At 41.3% G+C, this 19,203-nt stretch overlaps 1 protein-coding gene across 2 annotated transcripts in view; it reads left to right on the top strand.

Moving 5' to 3' along the window:
* Positions 1–2,518: 2,518 nt before the first annotated feature.
* Positions 2,519–19,203, top strand: part of APH1B (aph-1B gamma-secretase subunit) — a 76,734-nt gene continuing 60,049 nt past the window's right edge. For both annotated transcript variants that reach the window (XM_055437306.2, XM_055437304.2), the window contains exons 1-4: positions 2,519–2,735; positions 4,619–4,789; positions 11,255–11,325; positions 12,281–12,403. In XM_055437306.2, coding sequence (XP_055293281.1) covers positions 2,623–2,735; positions 4,619–4,789; positions 11,255–11,325; positions 12,281–12,403 — 478 coding nt within the window. In that variant the 5' untranslated portion in view covers positions 2,519–2,622. The remainder of the gene's footprint in view (positions 2,736–4,618; positions 4,790–11,254; positions 11,326–12,280; positions 12,404–19,203) is intronic.

Consider the following 19,203-nt stretch of genomic DNA (forward strand, 5'->3'; position numbering starts at 1 on the left):
AATGGACAAAGATGGCATTTTACTATAAAGAAATGAGCTGCAAAACATCTTCAGTCAGGTCCCAGTTTTTGTCTTTTCAATGTTGATTCCCAAGAGCTTTATTCATGATAGATAAAGAATAAGTAGAAATGGCTAACACTTATATAGCACTTACCAAGCAGGCGCAATCCTCAAAATAATCCATAATATGTTAAATATTATTATCCCCATTAAATGTGCCTCAGACAGTTAAGAATCTGCCTGCAGTGCAGGAGGCCCGGGTTCAGTCATGAGTTTGAGAAGATCCCCTGGAGAAGGGAATGGTAACCCCACTCCAATATTCTTGCCTGAAGAATTCCAGGGACAGAAGAGTCTGGCGGGCTCCATCCAGTCCATGGAGTCACAAAGAGTCGGACAAGATTGAGTGACTTAAGACCAGACTGTTAGATATGGAGATAAATCTTATTAGATGTGAACGATCGGGGAAATAAACCTTCTGGTTTGAATTTGTAAAACTCTCAGAAACTGTTCAATTAATATAAAATAGCAAATGTTTGTGAATTCCACTTTTAAAATTATTTCATTCATTGAACAGGTGTTTAGTGAGCACCCTCTTCTGGTCTGAAGGCAAGAATACTGGAGTGGGTAGCCATTCGCTTCTCCAGGGGATCTTCCAAACCATGGGATACAACGCAGGTTTCTTGAATTGCAGGCAGATTCTTTACCATCTGAGCCATTGCTGTTGTGCAAACAACAAAGAACAAAAACCCTGCCCTCCAAAATTTTATGTATTAATGGGAGAGACAAACGAGTAAAAACTGAGCAGGGAGATGTTCCTGTTACTATGGAGTAATCAAAGAATGCCTTCAAAATAATTTTTTAAAGATTTGGCAGGAGTGGAGTACAAATAAAACTAGCTCACCAAAACAAACCTGAGATGGGGCTTTTACAGTCTGAGAGTTATCACCTGGGTCATCACAACCACCCCAGCTACAGTTTTGTAGTCAACAAATGGCATAATGTCCTTTAAAAAAAGACTCCTTTGTTTAGAAACGGAATCCTGCCTATGTCCTGTGCGTTCTTCTTCAGTTGATCTGGAATCTTCCCCTGTCCTGGATCCAAAGGGGGTTGGGGACCTCCACTCCTCTTAGGCACCTCACTGCTGACATCCTTGGCCAGCCTGATGTATACGATTAGCGGCAGCAGGGGACTGAGTGCTTTGCTCCAATTCTAAAATCTCCAGCAATCTCTGCCTCTGGATCAGAAGCTACTATGCCGTGAGACATGTTAGAACTGGACATGCAACAACGGACTGGTTCCAAATTGGGAGAGGAGTATGTCAAGGCTGTATGTTGTCACCCTGCTTATTTAACTTATATGCACTGTATATCATGTGAAATGCCGGGCTGGATGAAGCACAAGCTGGAATCAAGATTGCCAGGAGAAATATCAATAACCTCTGATATGCAGATGACACCATCCTTATGGCAGAAAGTGAAGAGGAAATAAAAAGCCTCTTGATGAAAGTGAAAGAGGAGAGTGAAAAAGCTGGCTTAAAACTCAACATTCAGAAAACTAAGATCATGGCATCTGGTACCATCACTTCATTGAAAATATATGGGGAAACATAGAAACAGTTAACAGACTATTTTCTTGGGCTCCAAAATCACTGCAAATGACTGCAGCCATGAAATTAAAAGATGCTTGCTCCTTGGAAGAAAATCTGTGAAGAACCTAGACGGTGCATTAAAAAGCAGAGACATTACTTTGCTGACAAAGGTCCATCTAGTCAAAACTATGGTTTTTCCAGTAGTCATGTATGGATGTGAGAGTTGGACCATAAATAAGGCTGAGCACCAAAGAATTGATGCTTTCAAACTGTGGTATTGGAGAAGACTCTCGAGAGTCTTTTTTTTCCCCTTGGACTGTAAGGAAATCAAACCAGTCAACCCTAAGGAAATCAATCCTGAATATTCATTGGAAGGACTGATGCTGAAGCTCCAATACTTTGGCCACCTGATGCCAAGAGCCAGCTCATCCTGATGCTGGGAAAGATTGAAGGCAAGAGGAGAAGGGGCGACAGAGGATGAGATAGTTGGATGGCATCACCGACTCAATGGACAAGAATTTGAGCAAACTCCGGGAGATGGTGAAGGACAGGGAAGCCTGGTCGTGCAGTCCACGGGCTCGCAGAGTCGACCAGGACTGAGCAAGCAAACAACAAACGCTTCCAGAGCAGAAGCCAGGTGAGGCCAGGCCCGCCGCGCCGCGCCCCCCCGCGCCGCGCCCCGCCCCGCCCCGCCGCGCCCCGCCCCGCCGCGCCCCGCCCCGCCCCGCCGCGCCCCGCCCCGCCCCGCCGCGCCCCGCCCCGCCGCGCCCCGCCCCGCCCCGCCGCGCCCCGCCCCGCCCCGCCGCGCCCCGCCGCGCCCCGCCCCGCCCCGGCCCGGCCCGCCCACCGCCGCACCTCGCCCCGCCCCCACTACGCCCTCGCCCTCAGCCAAGCCCCGCTCTCGCCCCGCCTTCAGCCCCTGGTCCTGCCCCGCCCTCGTCCCAGTGCTCAGCTGGTCCGGTGCTCAGCTGCTTCGGCGCTCTGCGCCCCAGTGTCCAGGCCAGGCCCACCCCCGGCCGGCTTCTGCGGTCGCCATGACGGCGGCCGTGTTCTTTGGCTGCGCCTTCGTTGCCTTCGGGCCTGCGCTCGCCCTCTACATCTTCACCATCGCCACTGAGCCGTTACGCATCATCTTTCTCATCATTGGGTAAGGCGGTTGCGACGGGAAACCCGGACCCGGGGCTCCCCTCCCCTGCCGGGGGTACTCGCGATCCCTGGCGCCCCACCAAACAGCTCGATCACGTTGGGCTTTAAAGCGGAGAATGATTGGAATTGGGAGAGCTGAGACCCCTTTCCCTGGGACTTCTTAAGAGCCCTCCTCCGAGGGTCGGCGACCTCAAAGAGCGAGCACACATCGTGAAGGCGCTCACACCGTGGGTCTCAGAAAACCCTGACGCTTGGCTCGGTGGTCTTTGCCTAGGGTCCGTGGGTGTGCGTTCGTCATACATTAAAACTGTGTAAACAATTGTGGATAACTTCAAATATTCATCTTTGATTTATTTTGGAGAGAGCGCACCTCAGATTCAAACAGGCGTCTCTAATCCCAAGCTAGTTAAGAGCCCTTAAGCACCTGGGGATCAGGTACTTTAAAACACACTCCTGCTCAGCCCCTACCCGTGATCAACTGAACAGGAATGTCTAGGGGGTGGAATTCGGACTACGCAATTATTTTAAGAGATCCAGGTATGCGGCCAAAGGGTAGAGAACTCCGCAGCGCCTGTAGTACATCTTTTTGCAGGTGCTTGGTCAGTACCGAACTCGGGTGGCGAATGTGATCATAATGCCAGTTTTCACCTGTCCGGCAGCTCTTACTGGAGCTTCCCCATGACCCTCTGTGCTGTTGAGTCTCACTTGGCATCGGGAGAAATGGCCAGGCCAGGCCAGTGCGTCTCCCACCTTTTCTGAACTTCTTCACCCCTCACACTGTGTTGAAAGTGCTGCATCACAGGACTCATTTAAAAACCGATATAGAGAGACTTCACTGGTGGTCCAGTGGTTAAGAATCTGCCTTCCAGTTTAGGGGACTCTGGTTCGATCCTGGTTGGGGAACTAAGATCCTACATGCCTGCCGCTGGGTAACCACGCCTGCTGGCCACAACTAAGACCCTATGCGGCCAAGTAAAACAAAACAAAACACAATAGAGATTTGGGCAGAAGATCTGTACTTGTTATAATCATTAAACTTCCACAGGAATGTTGTAAAAACCAGACCTGGGAAACTGACTTAGATCAGAGCACAGGCTTTCAACATCTGGATTTTAAATAACTGTTCTGTTTATAGAGACATAGACATTTTCCTGGAAAAAATATTTACACATTAGTGGACAAAGCTTTAATTAGGAAGCTTAATTAGCAAATAACGAAGTTTCCAGCTAGACAGTCCTTGGCAAATAGTCTTCAGATGTACTTTCAAAAAGAAGGGTCACTGGAAAAAGTGATTTTTTACGAAAAATTTCAGGTTCCTCTTGGATTGCATGTTTGTTTCATCAGGGAAACTGCACATTGATTAAGAACAGTTGGACGTTTTCTGTCAAGAAATCTCTTTCTTCTCAAGCAGGATTTTGTTTTGTTTTTTATTTATTTATTTTATATGTAATTCAGCTGTAAGCAGTATCTCTTGGCTCTGTACATTTTATTTATTTTTAACTTTTTACTTTGTTTTGGGCTGTAGCCAATTAACAATGTTGTGATAGATTAAGGTGAAGAGTAAAGGACTCAGCCATATGGATGCATGTATCCATTCTCCCCCAAACCAAACTGCTATATTTAAAATGAATAACCAGAACCTACTGTGTATAGCACATGGAATCCTGCTTAGTGTTATGTGGCAGCCTGTACATTTTATTATTATTATTTTTGCCATGTGATATGTGGGATCTTATTCCCCAACCAAGAATCGAACCTGTTCTCCCTGCATTGGAAGCTCAGAGTCCTAACCATTAGATGACCAAGGAAGTCCCTTTTTTCTTTCCTGCTTTTAAATCGTTTTTGATCCTGTTCACTTATAACTTTTTTCCCTCCAATTTTCAGAGCTTTCTTCTGGTTGGTGTCTCTGCTGTTTTCTTCCCTCATTTGGTTCACGACAACAACCCTTATTGGTAACAAAGATGAACCAAGAGAGAAATATCTGCTGATTTTTGGAGTGTTAATCTCAGTCCTTATCCAAGAAATGTTCCGGTTTGCATATTATAAACTTTTAAAGTAAGTTAAGTGTTTGGTTTACTTTTTTCCCCCAGTGTTTTTTGAATAATTTAGTAGTTTGAAACATTAATATGTTATTGTATTTAAAGGTCCATGTCTTCCTACATAGTTCCAAGCCAGGGGATCGTCCATTTTCAGCCTGAAAATATTGAGTATTTTAAGTTGTGGGCCCTCATTCCTTCCTTCACTCATTCAAAAAATATGCTTGAGAATTTGCTTAATGCCATGCTCTACTCTGGGTACTGGGGATACATCATGATTAAAAGACAGTCTCATGGTGGTACCTTATAGTGTAAAGAGAGAACAAATGAATAAAACAAGAAAGTACATCGTATATTACAAGATAAGTGCCATAGAGAAAAATAAGGCAGAGAAAGTCATTGAAACAATAAGTACAAAAACTCTTCCAAATCAGAATTTATATGTGCTTCTCTTTGACATCACCTAAAATAGATAATTCTTATGGCAATTATGCTTGCCATAATTTTGACTGTATTGGGGGAAACATATGTTCATTTTGGATAATGTCATTTGATTTCATGTCTGTAATAGAAAAATACATTTAAAAAAAGTTGTGGGCATGAGTTCCCTTTCTAGGCCAGGAAGTAGGTCATCTGTAGGATCCATGAGGAGCTCACATGAAACCACTGTTTGAAAGCACAGCTTGAACTTGGAACAATATTTTCCTTCAGGCAGTCATGAGTTTGGCTTTGATTACGTAGTAATGCTTAGTTAGTAGACTGATAAATGTGCTGTTTTTTCATTTCTGCAAATGAGTTAATTAAAGCACTTTATGAATTTCAAGGGTACAACCAAGACAGAAAGGACCTCAATAGGATCTCTTATAACAGGCTTCTTCTGATCCTTTGTTCCTGCCAAGATGCCAAGGCTTCTGTATTTTTTACTTGACACTTTTAATAACAGATACTGAAATTTTAATAATGAAGCAATTTAAACCATGAGTAGAAAACCAGGAAGCCATTGCTTAGAAGCAAAAGTAGTATCTTAGAAAAGGTTTAAAAATGAAAGTTCCATTAGTTCCTGGAAACATTAAAGAGCAACAAATAAAAATCAAAGATAACATTTCAGGTTCCACGGGAATTACAGTAATCTTAAGAGATGGACATTCAGCTGTGGTTGAATGTTTCTGGCATGCAGCAGTTAACTGCCATTCCTAAATTTAATTTTTACTGTAGAATATATTAAGGTAATAAAGATCTCCACTCTTTGTTCACCTCTACCATGCACAGGCAAAAGCAGTCTCTGTCGCATGGTTGTCATCTTATCTCTTTCAAGACTGTGCGTTCCTCATTTTCTCACCTGGCCCTCAGGAGGCAAGGATGTGGCTTCCAAATCTTTTCCTGTGTCTGTTCTTTTATGTCAGTGGACACACCCCTTTCTGGCGGTGCCTGGGGTTTACCTGTGCCCAGGACCCGGCACAGTGCCCCGCTGTGGTCAGAGTGGTTCAGAAAGCAGGGCCCTTCCCACCATTGACAGGGCACTGTTCTCTTAACTCAGCTTCTGATTGCACTGGACTTTCTTACTCCAGCGTCGTCATCATTGGCTCACATTGGTTCTGCGCTTTCTAATTTCAGTAGGTTTTCACAGATCGGGTCCTGGCCTTAGTAATAACCTTTTAGGACTTGAGATTCTACAACCTCAGTTACCTGAATTAGCTGGCTGAGTATCTGCTGTCTTTACTGTTGTGTTTCTTCATGATTTCCAACTGAAAAGCAAAGCTTTATTGGCTCTCACCCAAGTTTCCAAAAGACGACAAGCCCAACATGAGTTGCCTTTGGGTGGGGGGGGGCGGCTGTTGCTCTGCTGTTTGTGGGATCTTAGTTCCCTGACCAAGGATTGAACCTGCACCCTGTCAATGAAAGTGCGGAGTCCTAACCACTGAACTGTCAGGGAATTCCCCATGGGTTGCCCTTTTTAATGAGGGCAGTGAGGGCATAGGACCACATGCAGAAGGAAGTATTGCTGTCAGTCTGCAGGCTCTCCGGCCAGGAAATTCAGAGAAGCCTCCTTGGCCTTCTGGGGAAACCATGTTTGGTGCTCCAAAAGGACCTTTGGAGATTTGCAGATAAATAACAGGTGCCTTTGTTTGCCATTACAAAATGAATCTGCAACAAACCTTTGGAATATGATAAATATTTTCCTAGCACATTTAAAAAATGTTGGATGTTATATAGTTACATGTTAAAACAAGTTTGAGAATTATGTACTTTACTCATGACTAACATTTATATAGATACATTTAAGTTGCTGTCTTAGGCTTCACCAAATTAAATATAGGAACTTCAGTTTAATCAATATTTTAATTATCTCCACTGCCAAAGTAGGTTTTGAACTTTTAAGTCTAAAGTACTGCCTCAATAAAATTTATGCTACCTGAATTTGGTGCCAAGATTAAAATGTGGAGAGCCTGTACCAATTATATATATATATATATATATATATATACACACACACACACACATATGGAATTGAATCAAAGTATTTATTGTTGTTTGTTGTTGTTTAGTCACTTAAGTAGTGTCCAGCTCTTTTTGTAGCCCCATGGATTGTAAGCCTTCAAGGCTTCTCTGTCCATGGAATTCTCAAGGCAAGAATACTGGAGTGCGTTGCCATTTCCTCTCCAGGGTATCTTCCCAACCTGGGAATCAAACTTGCCTCTCCTACGTTGACAGGCAGACTCTTTACTACCGAGAGCCACCAGGGAAGCCCACTTATCATTGTAGTTCAATATGAATTTATTTCATGACTCATGCCTTAGGAACAGTACTTCATCTTGAATGAATGAATTGTGACTTTCAGCCTAGCAAAGCATTGCACTGTGAGAAATTGACATGTGGCCACAAATGATAGTGTTTTCTACCTTAATTAGAAGGAAAAAAAAATCCAAGTTATGGTCCTGAGTATTGCCTAAAATATACACTAGAATTTTTTTGGCTTGGAATGAAGTTTTGTAGTTTCAGTTGTCTGATAATGCTGATACCATAAAGATTTGGTAATTTAAAAAATCATTTATAGAAGAAGTAGTAAGGTAATCATTGCTACCTTTTAATTTTAAAAGGCATAAGTCTATTTTTAAAAATTTCTAAAATAGTGTATTTACATGCATATTCCGTGGTTCTTTCCCTCTCTTACACACACATGTAGAGTGAATCAGAGCAAACAAGAAAGCTGGTATGATTTATCATATGTTTTTCAAAGTTTACATTTCAAAAAATTGAGCTTTTTCTTTTTTCTTCTTAGAAACAATAATAAATGCAAACAAAGACTTTTCCATTTCAGTAAAATGGTCGAATTAAAATCACTGTCCCTCACGTCATCAGTTGTGTGTTGTGTCCATCAAGAACTCGGAAGCTGATGATGGTGCCTTTTACTTTTTCACTTCCTGATACTGGCACTGAGAACTGTTGGTGCCCTAGACCTTTCCTTCCTCATAGAAGGAGGACGTTTACAAAACTTTTAAGTTTATAGCTTTAATATATTTGTGATAGCAGTACTTTGTTATACTAAATATCACAAATCTTTTACTCATTGCTGAGCAATTTATATAAAACAGAAATCCTCCAAAGTTTATTGATTCTGTTATACCATTGTATCTGTTTGTTGATGGAGATTGTTGCTATTATATAGTTCTGTAAGCATTCATTAGCCTTTGAAACCACTCCTGTGATAGGCGAGTTTATGTAGGCTACTTGGGCATTTCAGGTGGTTACTGTTCCAGAGAAAGATCACAGTCACGCAAATTCTGGCTCATGTCCCTGCTACCAAATGATGCTTCCAAATGGAGAGCACTGAAATGGCAAATTGTTTCTTTTCCTTTTTTTTTTTTTTTTTTGATCTTGTGTGGCATGTGGGATCTTGGTTCCCTGACCAGAGATCAGACCTGTGCCCCTTGTAATAGAAGTGTGGGATCTTACTTAACCACTGGACAACCAGGGAAATCCCAAAGACCTTTTTCTTTATGCTTATTACTGTTTTGGTTGAATTCTGTGTTGCCTTATTTAATACATTAAATAATATATATATATAAGGCAAATATATATAAATATATATTTATATTTATGTGATGAGATAGGCTCACTGCAGTGAATGTGCATACTTTGAAATTTAATTAACACAATAACCCAGAATATAAGTTCTGTGTTCTGGCTAATTTTCTACTCTTAGAGTTAACCTCACTCATTTTTGTTTTAGCACTTGTTGAAAAATCATTCTAAAATGTTTAGTTCCTTAGTTGCTTTAAACAAATATATTTTATGGTAAATATAATTTAAATATCCTTTGAGTCAGGAACATTGTTGCAGACTTTCTAACTAACAAGGGATAGTAATAGTGACGAGAGTGGAACTGACCTGGCCACAGTCCTGACACATTTGGGGCAGGGGGCAGGGCTCATGGTAAGTTTGCAGGTTGTCCACAACAAAAGCCTGGATATGATCACTCTGATGATCATTTCTTACTGAGCAGTGGTTCTTTCAGGTTTTCATTTATCTTCTTTTCTGAAGGTAGCATTTTATTCTCCCCTGAAGCCTGATTGGGGATATGAAAGAAATGTTTTAGAATCAGAAGACCATGTGATTAGGTATCCATATGAGAGTTCAGACCATCAGTGTGAATAGGATTTAAAAGTAAGGAGAGGGACTTCCCTGGTGGTCTAGTGGTTAAGACCTGGCTTCCAGTGTGGGCATGCCGGTTTGATCCCTGGTCAGGGATTTAAGATCCCACATGAAAGGTCCCCGTAACAACAACAACAGCAAACAAACACACCTAAAAGTGGAGAGAGATGGGATGAATGACTATCAATCATTGGTAAAGATAGCTTTTTTGAGCAATTGTTGCCTGAACTAGACTTTGAGGAGTGAGTACCATTTAGGTTCTACCAAGTGGAAGGTAGAAGGGAGGGTGGCACAATAAGTCTAACCCAGGCAGACATACAACAAAGTACTAAGAAAGTAGAATTAAAGATACAGTACTTTGGGAAGAGGAACAATTCAGAGTGGTAGATGCCATAGCATGTTGGATTAAATACTTTCTAAGACAGACTGGTTCCAAATAGGAAAAGGAGTATATTAAGGCTGTATACTGTCGACCCTGCTTATTTAACTTATATGCAGAGTACATCATGAGAAACGCTGGGCTGGATGAAGCACAAGCTGGAATCAAGATTGCCAGGAGAAATATCAATAACCTCAGATATGCAGATGACACCATCCTTATGCAGAAAGCAAAGAAGAACTAAAGAGCCTCTTGATGAAAGAGAAAGAGGAGAGTGAAAAAGCTGGGTGAAAGCTCAATGTTCAGAAAACTAAGATCATGGCATCTGGTCCCATCACTTCATGGTGAATAGATGGGGAAACAATGGAAACAGTGACATTTTTCTGGACTCCAAAATCACTGCAGATGGTGACTGCAGCCATGAAATTAAAAGACACTTGCTCCTTGCAAAAAAAGTTGTGACCAACCTAGACAGCATATTAAAAAGCAGAGACATTACTTTGCCAACAAAGGTCTGTCTAGTCAAGGCTATGGTTTTTCCAGTGGTCATGTATGGATGTGAGAGTTGGACTATAAAGAAAGTTGAGCACAGAAGAATTGATGCTTTTGAACTGTGGTGTTGGAGAAGACTCTTGAGAGTCCCTTGGACAGCAAGGAGATCCAACCAGTCCATCCTAAAGGAAATCAGTCCTGAATATTCATTGGAAGGACTGATGTTGAAGCTGAAGCTCCAATATTTTGGTCACCTGATACAAAGAACTGATTCATTGGAAAAGACCCTGAGGCTGGGAAAGATTGAATGTGGGAGGAGAAGGGGATGACAGAGGATGAGATGGTTGGATGGCATCACTGACTCAGTGGACACGAGTTTGAGTAAACTCCGGGAGTTGGTAATGGACAGGAAGGCCTGGCATGCTGCAGTCCATGGGGTTGCAAAGAGCTGGACACGACTGAGAGACTGAACTGATACTGTAGCTTGGTCATGGTGGTGCTAGTGGTAAAGAATCACCTGCCAGTACAGGAGAATAAGAGATGAGAGTTCAGTCCTTGGGTGGGGCAACCCACTCCAATATTCTTGCCTGGAGAATCCTGGACAGCGGAGCCTGGCGTGCAATAGTATATAGGGTCGCACAGAGTCGGATATGATTGAAGTCACTTAACACACAAGCTTAGTCATAAGTATTGCTTTTTTCCCCCTTATTAAACCCAATCCTGATGGCTTGTTTACTTATATTATTTTTCCTATTCTTTGTGAATGTCAGATAAAAGGCAAAAGGTTGGGAATTTTGGTTGATTTTAGTTAATTGAAGCTTTGTTGTATTCATTTAAATGGATTTTAGATTTAGAGTATAATCTGATCAAAAACCTCATTAAGTATTTGCATTTTAAGATACCTTCTGTGTTTTTCTGATATACTACTTTAAAAAAATTATGCGTGTGCTTTTATTTTAGAAAAGCCAGTGAGGGTTTGAAGATTATAAACCCATATGAGAAAGCACCCTCTATGAGATTGCTGGCTTATGGTAAGTTAGAGCTGCATAGTGTTGTGAAGATAAAAAAAGTCAAACTTGACCTAAAAGCCATTTTTATCTTTTATAGCTTTGTGGGTTTCTAGTAGTATTTTACTACTGCATTGGCCTATCGGTGTATATTTTTTTAATTTTTATAGCTTTTTTTCACTTTCATGCATTGGAGAAGGAAATGGCAACCCACTCCAGTGTTCTTGCCTGGAGAATCCCAGGGACGGGGGAGCCTGGTGGGCTGCCGTCTATGGGGTCGCACAGAGTCAGACACGACTGAAGCGACTTAGCAGCAGCAGCAGAGCCCTTTTATAAAGGAAAGTGATTTCAGATGACTCTCATCTGTGTGTCCATTAACTATTAACCAAATTTGACAGGTTTTTTTTAACATGTATACACTCCAGTTAACAATTTCCAAGTGATGTTACTGTTACCCTCTCTGGGTTGATTCCATGAATTTGTACTGGGAAGACTCTTCATATTAATACAGTTAATACCTTTTCATATTTTTCTTTCAGAATTGTGCTTTAAAGGTTGGGTCTAGGTTCCTAAATTGAGTCACCCAGCTTGACCGAGGGATCCCTCTTTACAGTGCAATCACCCCTCAAGCTCAATTCCATCAAAATTAATTCTGTAGACTCTGTTATGAATTAAAGTCAGAGCTTTAATATCATATCATTCTGTCTCACCTATCACTTCAGAGCCTTCCTGGATCTCTTTCTATCGTTTTTCATTTCTCTGCTACATTTCACTGTCCATTCCCTGACCCCGCCACCCCCACCCCGGTTCATCATTTTGCCAAGCACTTGCCTTTTCTGAGCCATCGTTCTGCTGCTTCTCCAACAGCCTGTACACCCTTTTTCCTTCAGCAAAGTAGTGTTCCCTAGTCTTTGGGGATTTGATTTGAAGAGAAATCATAGTGTGAATAAGGTTTAACAGTATTTTCCTTCCTCTTTAGTTTCTGGCCTGGGCTTTGGAATCATGAGTGGCGTATTTTCCTTTGTAAATACCCTGTCTGACTCCCTGGGACCAGGCACGGTGGGCATTCATGGAGATCCTCCCCAGTTCTTCCTAAATTCAGGTATGTGTCTGGTTTGAATGTTCAGACTTCTGGTCTATGGTCATCCTTAGTGGAATTTCCTGGCTTAGGAATTCCAGTGAATAGAAATTTATGTTGCACCTTCTAAAGGCAAGGTACTGTTAGACACTGTGATGAAAGAGACCTCGGAAAGTAAGAATTACAGTTAGGGTATTATTGAGTTTTAGAGTGGATTTAGCTTGTATAAAATTCATTTTTCTGTTACTATACTAACAATTTTGCTGTATAGTTGATACATTGTAAGTGAATTTTTATCAGCTACATGCTTTTTTGTTTTTTCTAACAGCATTATTTTTATTTATTATTTTTAAGCTTTTATTTTATTTTTAATTGGGGGATAATTACCTTACAATATTGTGATGGTTTCTGCCATACTTCAACATGAAACAGCCACAGGCATACACATGTCCCCTCCCTCTTAAACCTCCTTCCCAACTCCCTCCCCATCCCACCCCTCTGTGTTGTCACAGTGGGTTTCCTGCGTCGTGTGGCGTGTCCCCACTGGCTGTCTGTTTTACATATGGCAATGTGTGTTTCAGTACTGCTCGCTCAAGTCCTCCTACCTGCTCCCTCCCTGACTGTGACCGAAAGTCTATTCTTTACGTGTGCACCTCTTTTGCTGCCCTGCAAATAGAATCATCAGTACCATCTTTCTAGATTCCACATATATGTGTTAATATACAATACTTGTCTTTCTCTTTCTGACTGACTTCACTCTATTTAAGAGGCTCTAGCTTCGTCAACCTTATTAGCACTGACTCACTTGTGTTCCTCTTTATGGCTGAGTAATATTCCATGTGTGTATGGACCACAGCTTCTTTATCCTTTCACCTGTCAATGGACATCTAGGTTGCTTCCATGTCCTAGCTATTGTAAATAGTGCTGCGATGAACATTGGGGTACACATGTCTTTTTCAATTATGTTTTCCCTGTAGTGTGATTTCTGGATCGTATGGTAGTTTTATTCCTTTTTTTTTTTTAAGGAATCTCCACAGTGTTCTCCATAGTGGCCATATCAGTTTGCATTCACACCAACAGTGCAAGGAAGTTCCCTTTACTCCACACCCTCTCCAGCATTAATTGTTTGTAGACTTTTTGATGATGACTGTTCTGACTGGTGTGAGACGATACCTTATTGTAGTTTTGATTTGCATTTCTCTAATAACGAGCGATGTTGAGCATCTTTTCATGTGTTTATTAGCCATCTGTATGTCTTCTTTGGAGAAATGTTTGTTTAGGTCTTCTGCCCAACTTTTTGATTGGGTTGTTTTTCTGGTATGAGTTGCACGAGCTGCTTGTATATTTTGGAGATTAATCTTGTCAGTGTTTCATTTGCTATTATTTTCTCCTATTCTGAGGATTTTCTTTTCACCTTGCTTGTAGTTTCCTTCACTGTGTAAAAACTTTTAATTAGGTCCCATTTGTTTATTTTTGTTTTCATTTCCATTACTCTAGGAGGTCAGTCATAGAGGATCTTGCTGTGATTTAGGTCAAAGGGTTCTGCCTATGTTCTTTTTGTTTTTATTAGTTTTTATTTATTGTCAGTGTAAGGACTAATCTTTAGTTGGTCATCTTGGCTGCTTTTGGGGATGGAAAGTATAATTTAATCTTGAAATTGAGAGGAAGGAAAACAGTTGTTATTTATGTCGGTAATGTCACCGACTTGATGGACGTGAGTTTGAGTGAACTCCGGGAGTTGGTGATGGACAGGGAGGCCTGGTGTGCTGTGATTCATGGGGTCGCGGAGAGTCGGACACGACTGAGCGACTGAACTGAACTGAACTAAATGTCACTTATCTAAAAAATGTGTGTAACATATCTAAAATTGTAACTGTTACAACCCATCTTCCTTGTTTCTTAAGAACTGGGACATGGGCAGGAACTTAGAGTCCCTTGCTCCTCCCCGCTCCTTCCCCACAGGAAACCGTTGCCCTGATTTTGTGTTGTTCGGTCCCTGGGTTGGCCAGGTCTGAAAGTTAGGTTTTTAACATGTACAGATGTTTTACTTTGGAGCTAAAACCTGGAAGTTTTACCTTCATGTGTGTTATCTGAAAAAATATATTTAGTTTTCTTGCTTTCGAACACTTAAAAATAAACTGTACTGTATTCTTTAAAAAAAAAAAATAGTTGAGTTCACCTTTATCCAAAGATGCCTATAAAAAAGCCAACATATTTCTGCTTTTACATCCACCAGATGAATATTGTCCCCGTGATACAATGATCACACGTTTAAGAACTGGTAAATGGCAAGCCACTCCAGTACTCTTGCCTAGAAAATCCCATGGATGGAGGAGCCTGGTAGGCTGCAGTCCGTGGGGTTGCTAAGGGTTGGACACGACTGAGCGACTTCACTTTCACTTTTCACTTTCACACATTGGAGAAGGAAATGGCAACCCACTCCAGTGTTCTTGCCTGGAGAATCCCAGGGACGGGGGAGCCTGGTGGGCTTCCGTCTGTGGGGTCACACAGAGTCGGACACGACTGAAGTGACTTAGCAGCAGCAGTGTACATCATTAGTATAAAATCTCTCCTAAAGTACATAAGAATCTATCAAAAAATAGTTTTCTAAAACGCCACTATATTTTTTTGTCTTCATAAGCTATATCATTGAAATAAATGACCCCATACACAGATTCTTTTGATTAAATCATCTTTAACATCTTTACAAAAGTAATTTGTCTTCAAGGAGCTTATCATTTTGTAGGGGGAATAAGACCCCCCAAATAGTGATTAATCTTGTCAAGGCAGTTTGAAGTAATAACAGAAAAGATATAAGATGAAAGTGTTAGTCGCTCAGTGGCGCTGGACTCTGTGTGACCCCATGAACTGAAGCCTGGCAGGCTCCTTTGCCCACAGAATTTCCCAGGCAAGAATACTGTAGTGGGTTGCCATTTCCTTCTCTAGGATAAGATGAGGTATAACCGAATTTAAAAAATTGCTGCAGTAAAAAGTTGAGAGACATCCTGTATGTTACAGTGATCCTCTAACCCAGTGGACTCTTGTTCATCATTTCAGTTTAGGCCTTGTTATCTCATGTCTAGATTACTACCATTAATCCCGCACCTGGATAGTCTTTCCTCAACACATTTTCTGTAGGTATCCATCCTTTATACTGTCCCCAAAGAAATCTTCCCTGTGTAAAAACTAGATAAGGGCTTTTCAAGGCCTACAGGATAAAGTCAAGGCCCTTCACATCTGGCTGCAAGTTAGAGGAAGGGAAAGTATGTTAGTGGATTGGGTCATACTGATTTAGTCTTGCCTCCAACAGAGCAAATTATCTTCCTTTTAAACATCCAATAACAATTTTAAAAATGATCATAATAAGGAGTCTTAGTACTTTTTTTAGAACAACTGTAATATAAGTAGCTAAAATCTGTTAGCATCCAGTATAAATTAATAAAACATAGCCAGGAGGGGGTGCTACAGTTTTCTGTATTTTCCTAAATCAGTGTATTATACTGCTACATAAGCAGTTTTCTTTTTTGCTTCTCAAGTGCTGCTGCTGCTGCTAAGTCACTTCAGTCGTGTCCGACTCTGTGTGACCCCACAGACGGAAGCCCACCAGGCTCCCCTGTCCCTGGGATTCTCCAGGCAAGAACACTGGAGTGGGTTGCCATTTCCTTCTCCAGCTTCTCAAGTAGCAGTCTCCTAATGAAATTTATTTTTCTACCAGTTTCTGTCACTAGATGGCGCTAATTCCCTTTAGAGACCTAGGCTGTTTTCATAAGATTGACTTAAAATGATTCTTTTAGAAGAAAGTAAAAAATGTGCAGCAATTTGGTGATAGTATTTGTGACTTCTGTAAATTCAAGAAAAAAGTGTTCTAATATTTTTAAATAATATCTTTAGAGGTGGCAAGAATACACTGAACTGTACAATAAAGATCTTCACAACCAAGATAATCACAATGGTGTGATTCACCTAGAGCCAGACATCCTGGAATGTGAAGTCAAGTGGGCCTTAGGAAGCATCACTACAAACAAAGCTAGTGAAGGTGATGGAATTCCAGTTCAGTTATTTCAAATCCTGAAAGATGATGCTGTGAAAGTGCTGCACCCAATATGCCAGCAAATTTGGAAAGCTCAGCAGTGGCCACAGGACTGGTAAAGGTCAGTTTTCATTCCAATCCCAAAGAAAGGCAATGCCAAAGAATGCTCAAACTACCGCGCAATTGCACTCATCTCACACGCTAGTAAAGTGATGCTTAAAATTCTCCAAGCCAGGCTTCAGCAATACGTGAACTGTGAACTTCCAGATATTCAAGTTGGTTTTAGAAAAAGCAGAGGAACCAGAGATCAAATTGCCAACATCTGCTGGATCATCGAAAAAGCAAGAGAGTTCAAGAAAAACATCTGTTTCTGCTTTATTGATTATGCCAAAGCCTTTGAGTGTGTGAACAATAAACTGTGGAAAATTCTTCAAGACATGGGAATCCCAGACCACCTGACCTGCCTCTTGAGAAACCTGTATGCAGGTCAGGAAGTAACAGTTTGAACTGGACATGGAACAACAGATTGCTTCCAAATAGGAAAAGGAGTACGTCAAGGCTGTATATTGTCACACTATTTATTTAACTTATATGCAGAGTACATCACGAGGAATGCTGGGTTGGATGAAGCACAAGCTGGCATCAAGATTGCCAGGAGAAATATCAGTAACCTCAGATATGCAGATGACACCACCCTCATGGCAGAAAGCGAAGAAGAACTAAAGAGCCTCTTGATGAAAGAGAAAGAGGAGAGTGAAAAAGTTGGCTTAAAGCTCAACATTCAGAAAACTAAGATCATGGCATCTGGTGCCATCACTTCAGGGGAAATAGACAAACAGCTGGTTGTCACAAAGTGTGATAAATGCTGTGATGAGGAAGAACCATGAATGCACAGAACAGCTCTCACCCACTCATTGGGTGGGTATCAGCACTTCTCCTTTTTAATACTTACCATATTTGTAATTAATTAGTCAAGTGTGTAGTTATTTGTTTCTTTCTCCCCAACTGGATGTTCAGCCATAAAAGGGCAAAGACTTTCTGTCTTGTTTCCTGCAGTATCCCCAGCACTTTGTGGAGTTCTTTCTTTCCAGATGAACTCATCAATATTTTTTGAAAAAAAAGGAAAGGTAGGCATTGCTTATGGAGGAAGTGCTATCCGAGTAGAAAGTTAAAGGATGAATAGTAGTTAGGCTGGCAGAGCAAGTTGCTTGTTGGGAAAGAATGTTCCACGTAGAGGGAAGCAGTCTTCCTAGTAGTCCTGGAGGTAAGAAAGACATTGTTCATGGGGTACAGAAGTCCTGGACTACTGTCCAACCCTCAATTTCCTCATCTTTCATCAGAGGCAAAAATAATACCTACTTCGGGGTTATAAAGAATTAAATTAGAGAGTATATATTTAAGTGCTTTATAAACTATAAAATGGCCTAAGGGTAGAGAATTTGGTTCTTGAAATGAAGCATAGCATTTAGAGAAAGGATAATTTCTCTGATTTATGTGGTATCTGGGTTCATAATTCTGAATCGACTCCCTTATGATTTAGAAGAAAAATGTATTTATTACTCAGTAAGAATATCTGATGTTTTATTTTTAAAACTTCCCTAAGCCATTTTATTTACATTATATTTTGTTGGCAGTACTGTTGTCTAGGTAAAATTTTCAACTTTTTAGCCACTAAAACTTTTATTTGGAGAAGTCAGTATCAGACAGATTGCATGTAAAGTATCATGTTCAGTTCTTTTTAATTTCTTTAAAGTAATTATATTTGCTTATTTTTGGCTGTGCTGGGTCATCGTTACTGAACATGGGCTTCTCTCGTCGCGGCGAGTGGAGGCTACTCTCTGGTTGCAGTGTGTGGGCTTCTCATTGCAGTGGCTTCTCTTGTTGCGGAGCACCAGCTTCAGTGGTTAGGGCTCAGTAGTTGTGGCACACGGGCTTAGCTGCCCCACTCAGTGTGTGTAATATTTCCAGACCAGGGATTGAACCTGTGTTTCCTGCATTGGCAGGCAGATTCTCAACCAGTGGACCACCAGGGAAGTCCTTGTGTTCAGTTCTGAGCACTGTGATTTATAGGAATACTGAAGCACTAAAGTTGGTATAGAAGAACATCATTCGTATGGTGAAAAACCTAGCAGCTATGTGATTGAAGGGCAAAGGAATATTGAGCTTGAAGAAAAATGAAAGTAAGGGGAATGTGGGAGATTCCATTTTTGTCCAAATTTGTCATTCTGCTGTAGTAGAAATATACATCCACATCCTTCCATTGCCTTATGATGACTAGAATGTACTTGCCTACCCCTGACTTTGACCTCAGTCCTGTGACATGAATTGGCCAAATGGTGACTGTAAGTCACTAACTGGATATCAGTCAGTGACTTAAAAAGCACTTGCATGGTTGGTTCTGCCCTCTTTGGATCTGGTCATGGACCAGAGAACATGCCCCGTAGTTAATGCCCCCTTAGCTTGGACCACAGAGTGAGCGTGTATAGAGCAGACCCGGGCCCAGCCTGCAGTGACAAGCCAAACCCAGCTGTACCAGCAACAGAGCTGTCCAGCTGAGCCCAGGCTCACTTGATCAGCCAAAGCACAGTCATCCTCTAGACCAGTGAGCATGAGAATAAATCTTTGTTGTTGAAACCCAGTGAGTTTTTTTTTTTATTCATCTCACTTTTTTTCCCCACAGTATTTTAAGTATAATCTTTATAATGTGGCAGTTTGTTAAATGTTTAGACTTTTAAGTGAAAACACTTTGTGTGCAAAAACTATCTCTCAGTTCAGTTCAGTTCAGTCGCTCAGT

Source organism: Moschus berezovskii, chromosome 9 (assembly GCF_049115385.1).
Source record: "Moschus berezovskii isolate FMDL1 chromosome 9, NW_MosBer_1.0, whole genome shotgun sequence".
In the NCBI taxonomy this organism is placed as follows: Eukaryota; Metazoa; Chordata; class Mammalia; order Artiodactyla; family Moschidae; genus Moschus; species Moschus berezovskii.